The sequence below is a fragment of the Halichoeres trimaculatus genome, unplaced genomic scaffold (genome assembly GCF_033239565.1).
Source record: "Halichoeres trimaculatus isolate MK-OKI-2021-1 unplaced genomic scaffold, fHalTri1.1 fHalTri1_scaffold_2, whole genome shotgun sequence".
In the NCBI taxonomy this organism is placed as follows: domain Eukaryota; kingdom Metazoa; phylum Chordata; class Actinopteri; order Labriformes; family Labridae; genus Halichoeres; species Halichoeres trimaculatus.
In genome coordinates this window covers 13,827,029-13,841,411 of record NW_027437180.1, presented here as the reverse complement: position 1 = coordinate 13,841,411, position 14,383 = coordinate 13,827,029, and the positions used below count along the sequence as shown (strand labels likewise).

Here is a 14,383-nt window from a genome sequence, read left to right as displayed (position 1 = left end):
AGAAATTAGCAGGGGTTTAGTAAACTAATTTGTTCTGTAAAATTAAGTCATTGTTGCTGCAAGTTTTGACAAATGGGTAACTTCAGGGAGGATTTCTTTTAAGGAAGATCAACACTGGAGGAAAAAAGTACTGTTTTTTCTCTGAGCTAATGAAAAATCTGCAGTTGTTTGTATTTCTAATTAATTAAGGATTATTGTCATTTGAACTAATTACCTCTGCCAAGGAAGTTATGTCTTGGGGAGAGTTTGTCAATCTGTCTGTTTGTCTGTGAACAACATAACTCAAAGAGTGAAAAACAGATCTGGATGAAAGTTTCAGGAAATGTTCAAAATGGGATAGGGAAGATGTGATTAAACTTTGGAGGTGATCCAAATCACCGTCTGAATCCAGGGCTTTTTTAAAAGGATTCTTTATTTTTGAAATATAAGGCCTTTTCCACCATATGTGTACATAACTCCATGATAATGATCAGATTGCTTTGCAAAACAATACAAGACAAGGTCACCATAATTTTTGACAGATGTAAAAGTACCATCCACATCCTGGCAATATTTTGGATACTAAGAAGCGGCACACACTTTAACTCTTAAAATCTTGCAAACATCTATTTCTTGCATTGATTGAGCCTTCCTTATCCCCTGTCCTCAGTTTTCTGAACCATGCCTTTACTCATTTTATGACTGCGATTCTTCTATTTTATAAAGTTGATTGTAATAGACTTGCTTTGTATCCAGTTGTGATATGCCTTTGCATGGCTCCAACTTGAGTTCTGGGAACATAATTTCATGCTGTATTTTTCAGATGATCTCATCCTACTTGGCTGCCAGGGGCCATAAAGCTAACACAGATGCAAACTGTCATGTCGCCATAAATTTTATGTACATGTCATGTGCATGCTTATTAGAGAATTCAGTACCTTGACCCTTTAATGAGGGGTTCCAAGAAATGAGGGGCCAGTAACTTGAAGTGACTCACTTGAGCTTTTAATACACTCCTAGTTATCCGGGTCAACTGTTCACATTCAGGAGCATGGACTGAACATCAGCTACACTCACACAGGCAACTCTATAGATAGTAAACAGTAAACATTTTTACCGGTCTTTGGTATGACTATACATAAAAATACCTTTAGCTTGATGTCATTGTATGCCGATGATTACTGTACAATATTCTTTGAAAATCTGTTTATGTAAATCCATTTTTAATTTTCCTTGGCTTAAGAAATCAGAGTTATCGCAAACCTTGTAGTAACATGACAGTCATACATGCAGTTTCATGTGCACTTCACTACCTCGTAAATCATTTTGATGATTGAGGTGTGTTTGGCCTGACAGAGCTGTGATCACGTGTCCAGGTCTTCCCAGTTTGGACAACAGCACATGATGCAAAGCGCTGACATCACCTCAGCTGGAGTCTTCAGTTTACAGTGTGCCTCAGTGTGCCACATATCCATTACTTTGAGGGAGGAAAAAAACAAAAAGTCAGCTCTAAATTATTCAAAATAAGTTCTTAAATAACAGTATCTTTGTACCTGAACATCCTTACCCTTCAAAAACAGTTGCTAATGAGCAGCACATTAGCCTTTTGTTGAAGCCATGTTTGCTTTGCATCAAACCACAGCTGTGCCGACCTGAAAACTCAAAAATTCACTACAGAGGACTTCCTGTTACCACATATCTCAGTTTAAAGCAAACTTTAGGAACATGAACAGTTCTTTTGGGTCTTAATATATTTTTCTCTAGCACCAAGGTCACATTAGCATGTACTTTCATTTATCAGAGGGGACTGGTGCAACTGTTTCCACTCTGGGTGGTGTGTTAGTTGTATCGTAGATCAGGTGTTAAGACTTTGATGGGGAGCCCTCATGGAGTGTGAGCTGAGCATGGCATGACTTCATCACCAGTATCCATCACTGCACTGACAGGCTTGCTGGTTCAACATTGTTTCAATGCCTTGTGTCTGTTCCACTGTGTCTTTAACCCCAAGACACTTCAAGCTGTTTACTAAAATGTTTGCACAGGCCGGCCCCTGCTGATCCTTGAAAACAATCCTTTATTTGACCAAAAAGACACAATATCTCTTCACCTGGCCCATTTAAAGATACGGCTGTACAAATAGAATATTTGCAGAAGAAAAGAGCCGTATTGAATGCTGTGACTTCAGGCCTGCAGAACCGTTGTAATGTTTCTATGCCGCCACATAAACCCGAATCCTTCCAAACCTCCCGAATCCAACACCTTGTATCCCCGCCATTCATGCCTCCTCAATCTATCACGCTGATGCATTGGCAGCTCGCAGAAGGTCACCATGCAAGGCTTCTTAACCCCTTGTTGCAAGGGTTGGTTTTTCCCACCCCACCTGCTCGTAGTAGCACATTACAGTGGCCAAGCACTTTACACCGATCCCACTAAGACCCCTGTCTGTCATCCTTGCTGATTAAGTGGAAAGCGCTACATTGTAGCTCTGGCCAGGTCTCATATCTCTTGCCTGAGGCTTGTTTTCATGTGGCTTGTAAAGATGCCACTCTTACCTCCTATTAATCATGGGCCTCTTTCCCTGCTATGTCCTCACTTGCTGACAACACAGATTCAGAGTGATGCTGTTGCAGATTGTCAAATTACACGCAACATGACAGGGGGAGCTGCTAGGCATGCTTTTGGTATTCTTATTATTCTAATTGTAAGTGTTTTTGTTGCATTTTTGGTTCGTATTGGTATTTTGATTTGTGTTAAATTAGAACACACTTTGGTTTGGATGCTTGTGTGGTTTGACTTCAAAGATGTGAACTGCGAGCTTCGTGATGCTGGCAGAAGAATTCCTCACACAACCACACACTCCGGCTCCATGTTCTTTGAAGCAAACAGCAGTTCAAGCTCCCGGTCTGGCCCTCAGTTTCTGAGGCCGGTGATGACACATATGCTCAGCAGACAAAGTGTCAAGACCACCCGGGCTTTAGGTGTCCTGACCTTGGTGCTTAGGTTTGACATATAACAACACAAGGGGAGAATGAATCCCTGTTATGCTGCATAAGGGTTCAAAGTGTTGCCTGTTTGAAGGTGAAGTTCAACACATTACCCGTCTGGCTAATGGCTTTGTTTTTTCTTTATGTTAAAGCAAAGAGAAAGATTGGATGGGTGTGTGTACTCTGTATCCTGCTCTGTAATCGATGAGAAGTTGAAGGAGTTGAATCTCTGAAAATGTCGAACACAAATTTACTGAGAAAAATGTATCATTCTGTCCAATCCCATATCAAAGAAGAACAAAATAGCAGCAATGCCATCTCTCTGTTCGTGACATTCTGGTGAAATGATGATAGATTTACAGCGGCTTCTTTCGTTTTTCAGCTATTTGAGGTATCTGCTAAACAGATTGTTGCATTGATTTCTGGGAAGACAGATGGTGGTGCGTCTGCTTCAAGACAACAGAAGGAATGAAGAATTGTTAAGCTCGGTAGATCAAATTCAATATAGTAATGACCTTAGGGTACATTTTTATTGCACTTAGGTGCATACGATCTCAAAGACATTTTTTCAGTAGCTTTGTTTTCTTTCTGGCTTCAGTTAAAAGTATCCAAAGCCGCATGAAATGCTTGAAGATGATACAAAAATACCGTAATTGTCTGCCAAAGCAATGAGAAAAACCTTGTGAATCCGTCTGTTGTGTTTGTGGGGTGTTAAAATGGTTGGGTGCATAATTATTTCTTTCAGCATTCCCTTAGCATCTTGGTTTTCTCTTTCCAAAAGACAAATTTGGCTTCAATGCTCCAACACTTACTTTTTGCCACCTATTTCACATGCAACTTTGATCTAATCATAAAGTTTTGTGCGCCTTTAAAATGATGTTATTGTAACATCACAAGCTTCATATTTTAAGTTTGACAGTGGTGTGTGTGTGTGTGTGTGTGTGTTTGCTCCTGTCAGACCAGTGGTGCTATCTGATAATGTGTCTCGGAGAGAAACTCTGAAAACATGGTTGTTGTTGTTGCCATGATGTTATTAGTGCAGTCAACCAACAAGCACTGACTTCGAGAGGTGGGTAGCTTTTCCAGTATTTTAAACATGGATATATTGTAGCAATAGTGGATGTCAAAACTCAACATGTGCACATTTTCAAACCACTACATCTTCACAGGTTGTAAAGAATTCCTGACTCTGGACACTGATCAAGTTGCTCATGCTGATTGCTAATCAGGTCATCACATGAGGATCGCTCAACTAGTCCACGGCAGGTTGGAGGACCGGGCCTCAAACACCAAGGTGTGCCCACGGCTCCACCCCTGACAGACCTCCGGAGAGTTGGCCAATCACAGGGAAAGGGGCTCGAGGAGTGGGAGCCTTAAAGAGACAGTGGCTCAAACAAAGTTTTTCAGACAGAGGATGAAATAAGAGTTATCTTGAACACCAGTTTGTGAGAAGTAGAGATTTCTTTGATCTTTTAATCATGCAATGCTACTGTGGGAGAACCAGAGGAAAACTATCAAGCCTTAGAAATGCACAACATCCAACTGCAACTCTTGTTGCAAAATCTGAATATATTTTTCATTAGCAATGGGGCTTTCACGGAACCAGACTTTTGTATATCAAGTATCAAAGTACCATTCTGGATGGTGCCTTTGAGCTGACCATTGAAGCTGGACAGTCCCTTTCTTCTTTAGAGCAGAGATAGTTAGTGTTCAAAGGTCTTCCTCTTTGTATGGTACAGTATTTAACCCAAATTTGTGATTGCGCCAACAAAATTTTCAGCCCATGCTGTCATTCCCACAACAGAGTCTTGTCTGTTTTTTAACATGCAGTGTGGAAGATTGCGGTCATCTAGCCTTGTTTTTTTTTATAAAGAGATTTCTTTTTCTGGCAAGTGGCTGGGTTTTCATTTTTCTTGTGGTTTTTAAGGTCTCCGCTTTGGAATGGACGTTTTTTAATGATTACATACTTATAATTTCATTGTCACTTTCAAATTTAAAGAGTTTTTCAATGCACCACAAAAAACAATCAATTCTTGTACGGCTTTTATAAACTAGACATGTGATTAATGCTTCTGACAATTATGCTTTGATATTTGCTTTGTAAACTTTATAGAATAAGTTTTATTTATTAAAGTAATTATAACTTGGATATACATTCATTGTTTTCATTCCATTTGATATTGATGAATAAGGAATATGTTTTGATCATCTTAATTTGACTTCAATGCTTGCATTAAATGTCTCCACAGATGACATTTTTGAAAATTAGAAAATAAATTTTAGTTGGTCAAATCATTTTTCATTCATTTCTCAATTTACTTCCTTGTGAGCATGTGCAAACTGTTAATTTTATGGAACATGCACAGCGTGTGTGATGCTACAGCCAACTAGAGTGTCCAACATCTCAGAGTGCCCACTTAGTCTCTGAACATGTGGGAACCTTAAGGTGCTATTCATTCCCATGACAGCGAGTGTTTGAGGTGTGTGCTCCAGTGACCTCAGGGTCACATGCCATGTCTAGAGGCCATGCAGTTATGCTGACCGTGTAGATGTTTAGATCAAAACATGGACGATCAGACATGGATGGAGGGGGAAAGGTGAAGAGAAATTGGGGGGAGGTGAGCTTGTTCTTGATTCACGGTCAGATGAGAGAGGGCTAGTTGGTGGGTGTGAGCAAAGATTTCAAATATGTTGAAGAGACACGTATGTTATCTTTTCTCCCCGCCGCTTTCCATCAAGCACCTCCCCTCGCACGGTGTTGTCAGCAGTTTATCCCAGGCCCTGGCAGGAGCTGCAAGGGTGAATGGGGGGAAATCTGATCCATATGGTGGCACTATAAAGCTCACCGCTGATTTTCAGACTTCATCAAAACCTGGTCAAGGCTTGATCACTCCTCATGACTGGCATCCTCCTCTCACACCTGGTCTCTCCGCTCTGAGCTCTCAATTCTCCCCAACAGCAGTAGTTATTGGACTGACCCCAGGCTCTATCAGCAACAAGCCTCAAAGATATTACCTTTGGTTAAGGTAAGTGAATTTCCAGGTTGTTACATTCAAGGGTAAAGAGATGATGGAGAGGATTTAGATAAAGTGAACAGTGCTATCTATCTATCTATCTATCTATCTATCTATCTATCTATCTATCTATCTATCTATCTATCTATCTATCTATCTATCTATCTATCTATCTATCTATCTATCTATCTATCTATCTATCTATCTATCTATCTATCTATCTATCTATCTATCTATCTATCTATCTATCTATCGTTTATGATTTCTTAGACATGAAGTTACTGGGCCAGGCAGTTTTCTTGCTTTTGCTCGTGGGAACCTGGTGTCAGAACAACCGTAATGCTAAAGGCGGTGCAAAGACCACAAAGAAGTCTGGTGGGAATCAAGGAGGTGATGTCGTCCAGCCCTCCCCTGTGGTTGATTTGACTTCTGGAAGTGCTGAAAACACGAGAGGTACTGGAGGCTCAGCTGAAGCACAACGTGAAGGTACTTCAGGAGCTCAAGCAGCTGGACAGCAGACGGATGATATGAGGCTTCACTTCCTAAAGAACACCCAGGTTACGTGTAATGATGGAACTGCAGCTGGGTGAGAATTTCACGATGCTATATTTCATTTTCTCTAATAGTCTCTGGATGAAGTGAAGCTGTTTCCCCTTGGTTCCAAATTTTCTTTGTTGGGTTATTGTGACATGGTATAAGTCGGTCCATACACGGATTTGTATTTTAACCGCCTCCTGTTTATTTGTGGTTCTACAGGTTTTACCTAAAGGAGTTCAGAGGAAGCCGCCGATGGCTGTTATTTCTGGAAGGTGAGTATTTAAAACCTCAACTGGTTAATTTAGTCCCCAAAGGTCAGCTTGTTTTGACATGATGCCCCCATAGGAATTTTGATGGGGATGTCATCTTCTGTTTATCTCCTTTTCTGGATGCTTCCTGTCACTGTAATAGACTTTGAATGGGAGGAAATTGTGTGGATTGTCTTCCAGCACAGCTTCAATGTGTTTTCTGAGAACATAGGACAGGTGTGCATATAAAGACAGTAAAAATATTTAGCAGGATAAGATTGTATTCTTTAACACGGCTTTGATTAATGACTTGATTACACTGAACACCTTTAGAGACTTGAAAAATACTTTTTGCCTTGACATACAACTCTAATTGGAGATTTTTTTCCCCAAACTGACAGCTAGTCAACAATCAGGTACAAATAAAAGACACTGTATATTTTGACTGGCTCCAATCATGTACGATGGTAAGTAGACCAGGTTACAGGTGCATTCCTTTCTCTCCATTCCTCACGCTCCTCTGTGATGGGCTAACAAGGGTCCCCCCTGAAGTGCCTGATGTGAACGTCTAAGATTAGTCTCCATTATTTTTAGGTGGCTGGTGCTGTTACAGCAAAGAGACCTGTGATGCCAGATACCAAAATATACCCCGACTAATGAGCTCATCAGGTTGGCCCCAAACAAAAAGAGGTAGGTTAGGCGGCCATGATTAACACGTGCATGCTACGTGTTGGAGCTGATAAACTCACTTGTTAGATGTAAACTTGACACAGAAGCTCATCTGTCTGATCTCTGACTGCTTGGTTAACAGGAACTGGAATTTTGTCCTCTCAAGCAGAAGAAAACCCACACTGGCATAATGCAAACATTGTGTAAGTTCTTGTTTGTCCTCTTTAGGTATTTGGAAGACAGGTGTCTTCATTTCCAATACCACAATAAAGAATACAGTTTAGGACATAGTAGCATAAAAACTGGCAGGTTTGTTTGCTTCAATTTTAACTTTAACCACTAAGGTCAAACAGTTGCAGTCTGATTTTTTATGTTTCTTTAAGCTCTGTTTTGCTTTTTTACAAGCTGAGAGACATATCTGGCTCTTTAGCTGCTCACTGCTCCCTGAGCTCAATGAACTAACTCTGTCTGCACAGAGGCATCGTAAAGCTCTTTGTCAGAAAGGAAACTGCTTGTGTGTCTGAGGATGGTTGGTGAAAGTGCTGGAACAGTGAAATTGAAATTTCAGACCTTAAAACCCATAACACCAGCACTCCCATCAGACTACTTTCTAAAAGAAAAAATAGAATGTGACAGTATTAAGTTTATGAGTATAAAATGCATCCTTTTCTACATCTGACACATTGACACAGAGTTTTGCAACTTCAGCACTCCTTGTTCTGATACCATCAGTGGCCTATAATGCACAAGTCTGCAATTTCCAAATATACAACATAAGACACCCACCGCAGTCTGAGTTAGTGTAACAAATGAGATTGTCTCTTTCTCTGCAGATTCATCCCGTACTGTTCCAGTGATGTATGGAGTGGCATTGGGCCTGCTCCAACTCCTCCTCCCAGGCAACGACAGGGCAGAGAAAAAGAAAGAGAGAGAACCATCAATGCAAGTAAGATTCTCCTTCAATGTTTACAAAGCTTATTTCACTTTTGGTGAGTCGGGGGAGTATGCTACCATTACTGTCTGTTTTATTCAATCATACAAAATGTGTGTATTTTACTTGTCAGCAAATTATACCTTCATGGGGTCGCTGATCATCCAGGAGGTCATCAAAGACCTCATTCCAAAGGGAATCAAGCAGGCCAAAGTCATCATGCTGTCTGGCACGAGGTGAGTTTTTATCAGCTCTGCTTCTGTTTCTGGCGCTGTGACATGCTGACTTCAGCTTTTGGACTGGAGCCAACGTCCTTTCTTCCCTCTGGACCACCTCCATGCCTAGCATTACACAAGGGAGGCTTTATTTTGGGTGCAACCTGATGTCAACAGTAAAGACATTTACAGCCAGCTGTTAACAATGGCATAATGTCTATTGATGGTTTACATTTCTCCCAGGTTAGCAACTGGCTCATTTGGACTTCCTCTAGTCCCAAAGTGGATGCAGTGACTTCAAAACAGAATCACTGTTTGACTTTTAGGCATCTTTATCCTGTTTCCTGCTTCATTTGAGGTTTTTTTATGTCTCTGTTATTCTAAAGTATTTAGTAACAGAACTTTAGGTAGATTTCTGGGGGTCAACTGGGGCTCAGTCGAACCAGTGGTCCCTCATTTGGAGGGTTGGAGGTTTTATTCTAGGACACTTTACCCCCGTGTGGCTGAGCCTACAGGCTGTGGATAGAGTACTTCATAATGATGGGGACGTTACAAAGCAGTCCCTGCTTTCAGTCACTGATGTGCTGTGAATGGGTGAATGCAGATGACATTAAAAAGAACCCTTAGTGGTTCAGGGACTATAGGAAACACAATTCAAATACAGTTTAATATTGTCCAGTTGTTAGCATGAATGTCCATTATAAATATGCCACTCTCAAAGCAAAGCTGTCTGGCTTTTCTTGTGTCCTTGTAGCGCGGGGGGTACAGGTGTGTTGCTGAACCTTGACAGGGTGGCCAATCAGCTGGCACAACTCGGGGCAGAGACTCAAGTCCGTGGACTTGTGGACTCAGGTTGGTTTCTAGAGAGTCAACAGCAGAGGTCTCCCAATTGCCCTGAGACTGTTTCCTGCTCGCCTGAGGATGCTATCAAGATTGGACTCAGGTAAAGTATGTTATTTGTTGCAAGGTTGAATTAAAACTTAAAACTTAGCTGTCTTTGGCTAAGATGTGTGGTTAGAAGTTCTTTAACTTGTTCTTCTGTTTAAAGAGCCCGAACAATTACTCTGTTTGTACTAAAGTGACCATGATTTTTTTCTCAGGCTGTGGAATGGGGTTGTGCCTGATCAATGTCGGCAGCTCTACAAGAGAGGGGAGGAGTGGCAGTGCTTCTTTGGCCACAAATTGTACACTACTATGTCCTGTGAGTACAAGCCAGTGTCTTTATTGTTTGTGATACTGGAATCAACATACTATGAAAACCCTTAAAAATGTATTTACCTCCTCTGTTTCTAGTCACTTTATTCACGTCAGTCCAATATTCCTTATCAGAACACCAATTGCCTTTTTTGATAGTTACACTCTTTATCAAGTGATGCTTGTCTTAAAAATATTTTGAAAGGAGCCATGTGACTGAACCAAAACAGGAGAGTAGTTGTGGCAAAATGATGAAGTTCATTACTGTGACTGTGGATCTGTGGTGGAGTTGGCTCTCTCTGCTGTGAGAAGAAGAATAAGAATAGTGGTCTCAGGACAGGAAAAGAGCAATCTCAGTATGACAACTTTAACTTTGTGGCTTTTGGTCCCATTTTAGATTTCGTGAATTGTGATTCAGAAAAAAAGGTGACTTCTTCCTGAATCACTAGGTCATGACAGATTCAGCTCAACTGGCAATCACATTCTGCTCAAGACTGCAACCCTGAGTGGTTTAGCAAGAATTCACTTTTTCTTACATGTTTTCTCTTTGCAGAATAGTTATCAAACTCTCTTTAATGTTTCATTGTCATGCTGATGATTCTCATGTTTACCTATCAATGATAATTTCAGTGATGAAACCATCAGTTTTCTAGCATCATGGCTTTCAGCATCTCTCTCCCTCTAGAATTGTCTTCTTGGCAGGATGATAGCAATACTCTCCTCCTGAGTCCTGAGCTGGTCCAAAATGTTGCAGCCTGCATACTTAACAGAACTCCAAAAGTAGATTGCATTAAAGTTTTTCTCAGTCGCTTTGGTACATTTCTCAAATCATCCTTGATATTTGTAAAACAGTAAGTGCATTTCTCAAAACAGTTTGTAAAAATAGCAAAACACCACAGATAACCTGCAAAAGCCAGTATCTTTCTCAAAATTCTCAGTTCATCTCTCAAAAGTAAATTTCCCAGAATGACGAGTCATCGTGTCATTATGTATGGATAGGACAGCCGAAGTGCTTAGTCATGTTGTCAATATAAGTTTACTCTGAAAGGATGTTCTGATGTAAACTGTGCCTAAAGTTTTGATGACAGTTAATATCAATTTTATGTTATATCTCAGTGTGTGGGTGGGAGATTGATTGTAAGAGAATGGACAAAAATTCACATTTTTGCTTTCACTGTTTGTGTTGTAATTTGTTGATTAACCCCATCATAGGGATACAGAAAGGAAAAAAATGTGCCTCATAGCACAAAGAAAAAAAAATCAAAGGTAGAAATGTGGGAATTACAGTGCAGTACAGTCTTCCTTGTGTTCCTGTATGCCACAAATTCTCATTCACATTACAACAAAGATCTTCTCTGTCCACAAAAAGTCTGAATGATTGAGGACACCGTTTTTCTACCAGCTTTTGGCTGCAACCTTCAACCAACCTGGGCCTTTGTAAGCTTATGATTGAGAACATGGTACACAAGTTTGGTAGATCTTTATTGTCCTTTTACATGAAATTTGTTGCCACTGTCTGTACAGAGGAAAGTACACAGACATACTTACCAGTTAATGGTTCATGAGATTAACCTTTGAGCTATTTCAGAAAACTGGTTGAACATTGGTTGATCTGATGCGTCACACATTTCCATTTTTTAGAGAAAGTAAAGACTGATCAGAGAGCAATTTACCAATCCAGACAGATTTAGAAAAAGAGTCTAATGGGATTGTGTGGAAATATGCTTGACATATTATGATAACCTGTTCAACCTTTTTGCATGTAAAGACTTATGAGATGAACCAATGAGTAAATGTCGTGAGGTGTTAGACTGTTCAACAGAGACCCACGGTAATCCATTATGATCAACATGACACAAACAATTGATAACGTAGGAAACAGCAGAGAATTGTACATAATTATTTGCAGGGATGTCCCAAAACATCAGAAATGAGAAACTGCTTTTTGATGAGCACAAGTGACACAATGATGTGAAAATTGTTTACCTCTTTAGTCATAAACGGCATTGCAGCTACAAGTATTTGTTATCTGTTTTTACATTATGCTACTTCATGATGTTATTTATATCATGATTTACCGGCTCTGCAGGGCGTGACAGATGAGTGCAACCATTGAGTCTGGTTTTATCTGAAGTTTTTACCCATTTAAAGGAAGTTTTGTTCCAAGTGTTTGCTCCTTGATCACACTGATAATCAAACTGATTAGATCGAGTCAAATATTCTTCCATTTTCTTCCTGCAGCTCCTCTCTTTGTTGTGCAGTGGCTGTTTGATGAGGAGCAGCTCAGAGTGGAAAACATCTACATGGGAGGACAGAGTCTGTCAGAGGAGCAGTGGCAGTACATACGAAACCTGGGCAGGCTGCTCAAAACCTCGCTGAGAGATGTCACGTAGGTTTCAAAAACTTTTTCAAAGAGTTGCTTTGAATCAAACATGATCTAACTGTTTCTTTGTGTTGTTGTTTCTAGGGCTGTTTTTGCTCCTTCCTGTCTCTCCCACACACTGATTACGAGGAGGTGAGAATGATATCTGACTGTTTAGGTCTTATGGTAATTTATACCTTATCTATATCCTTTAATACCTGCCCCTACATATTGTTACCCCCGGGACACAGTCATTATTTTCTGCTCAAATTGACCTTTATGTGTCACTGCAGCTGGGTTTACAAAATCAAGTTATTCGTTTAGGTTGAAGATGTATTGTTATTGTTATTTTTATTTGAGCTGAGCTAAATGTCTGCAACAGTTTTGGGTCATTTTAAAGTAGTATTCCTGCTCTTTTTCCACCAGATGCACCGCAATGATATGTCAAAACTGTCAGGAGGAGAAGCAGATATCAAGTTATTAATGTTGGTTAATGATGCTCCACAGATTAAAGTTATGCTTGTAGTGATAGCTAGCCAAAAATATTTACTCTTCAAACCAAAGCAGCTAACTAAAGCTTGGCTGACCCAGCAGACTTGCTGCTTGGTGGCATAATACTTGGCCTCAACTATTAACTTGATGTGTTGTTTAATGTTCAAACAGATATTTCTTTGACAAATCAGTGTATTTTTTTCTTTTAATATTTCAAATAAAACAATTCCATGTAGTTGTTTTGGTAAGTGTAGCTCATATTGTCAATTTTTAAAATTTTTAAACTCAGACTTAAACCCTTTCTTAGATTTCAGTTTTTATAATGTGGACTAAATTTACCAAACTGTGTCTTCATATTCCACGTTGACACTTGACAATTACAGAGTCTTTTGTTTATTTTAGGCTTCTTTTTTCCTGATGTTTTCCTCTTTATCTATATTTTTCTTTATTTATCTCACTTCTGTTTCTTCACGATCTCAGTAACTGGAAAACTTTCCAAGTTAAAGGAAACTCGCTGCCACGTGCCTTGCACTGCTGGGACAGATATCTGGAGGCAACTCGCAACAACAGAACTCCAGCCAAAGGTTGTCCTTTCCACCTGCTGGACTCCTGCCAGTGGCCCCAGTGTAACCCAACTTGCCCAGCCTTGGTGGACCAGGCCACACAGCAAGAGCTCACCCTGATCCAGATGCTGGTAGCCATGGGTCTCGACCTCCAGAGACTGGGCCTGGATCCCCAGGGAGGGGAGGATGCTCTGGCCAGCTTGGGCAGCAATGGAGGCTAAGTGTTTAAGTGTTTAGCTACTGAAGAGGAAACAAGCTAAAGGATAAATGTGGAGAGATGTGATGACGTTTTGATATAACCACAAAAATAGGACAGAAATATTGTAACTGTGTCTCGTGCTGCTCAGTACTCCATCATGCTTATTTCTGTATAACTGATAACTTGACTGATGGGTGTGTTCTTGTATTTGAGTCACAGTGGTTTAGCTGTCCCTCTACTGGCTGCTGAAAGAGAATTATAATTGTATTGGTGAAAACCCTGTTTTTAGCAGAAACACTACGCCTCATACCAGACACGGTAATCCTGATCACGCTACATTACAATCAAAGTCCAGAACATGGCTCTAGAGTTAGATGCTGTACTTACAGAGTGACATTTGCACTCTATGTACTGTATTTGTCAGAGCAGTGATTAACATTCAGTTAAGGGTTACAGTCATTGCTTTCCCATTTTAGGGGATCATGATATTTTTGAGTTTTCAGATCCTGATTTTTTTAATAGTAACAAAGGAATAAAAGCATTCAAAAACTGTACTCGAGCTAGGTTGAAAATAATTTTGCGCACACTATTCTGCTGACGTGTGATATTGTTAGTCGTGCTCCTGGTGCCATGCTAACTTATACAAATATATATAGATATATATGAAATAAATAATATATAATATATTTTATGTGCATGTGAGAGAAAAGTTTGATCATGTTGTCTTTGGTGTTGGCCAGAAGGAGTTTGCTTTTTTGAAATGTGAAGTGCAATAAAATAAAAATCCTGAAAAGATGACACAGCCTTGTGTGTAACCAGTGAAATATGCTGATCTGTAATAGACTATGGCTTTTAACAGCTGTACTGGGTTCAACATTAAAAAGTATTTTATTGAAATTCATTTCTGTTTTCAAAGTTATTCATTATCAAAGTCGTTTTATATTTATTTTATTCAGGTTATTTTATCATTAGTTTTTGTGTGGCTATTGTCTATTA

At 39.9% G+C, this 14,383-nt stretch overlaps 1 protein-coding gene across 1 annotated transcript; it reads left to right on the top strand.

Moving 5' to 3' along the window:
- Window positions 1–6,249: 6,249 nt before the first annotated feature.
- On the top strand, window positions 6,250–14,151 carry notum2 (notum pectinacetylesterase 2). The gene is made up of 11 exons (XM_074698547.1): window positions 6,250–6,563; window positions 6,734–6,786; window positions 7,357–7,452; window positions 7,574–7,634; window positions 8,265–8,377; window positions 8,496–8,598; window positions 9,332–9,520; window positions 9,678–9,778; window positions 12,013–12,160; window positions 12,239–12,286; window positions 13,106–14,151. The coding sequence occupies exons 1-11, from the start codon at window positions 6,250–6,252 to the stop codon at window positions 13,407–13,409; spliced, it is 1,530 nt and encodes a 509-aa protein (XP_074554648.1). The 3' UTR covers window positions 13,410–14,151.
- Window positions 14,152–14,383: the final 232 nt, after the last annotated feature.

Coding starts and splice junctions, on each gene's coding strand:
- notum2 (XM_074698547.1), top strand. CDS start 6,250: ATGAAGTTACTGGGCCAGGCAGTTTTCTTGCTTTTGCTCGTGGGAACC. Junction 6,564..6,733: donor AATGATGGAACTGCAGCTGG/GTGAGAATTTCA, acceptor GTGGTTCTACAG/GTTTTACCTAAAGGAGTTCA. Junction 7,635..8,264: donor TGGCATAATGCAAACATTGT/GTAAGTTCTTGT, acceptor CTTTCTCTGCAG/ATTCATCCCGTACTGTTCCA.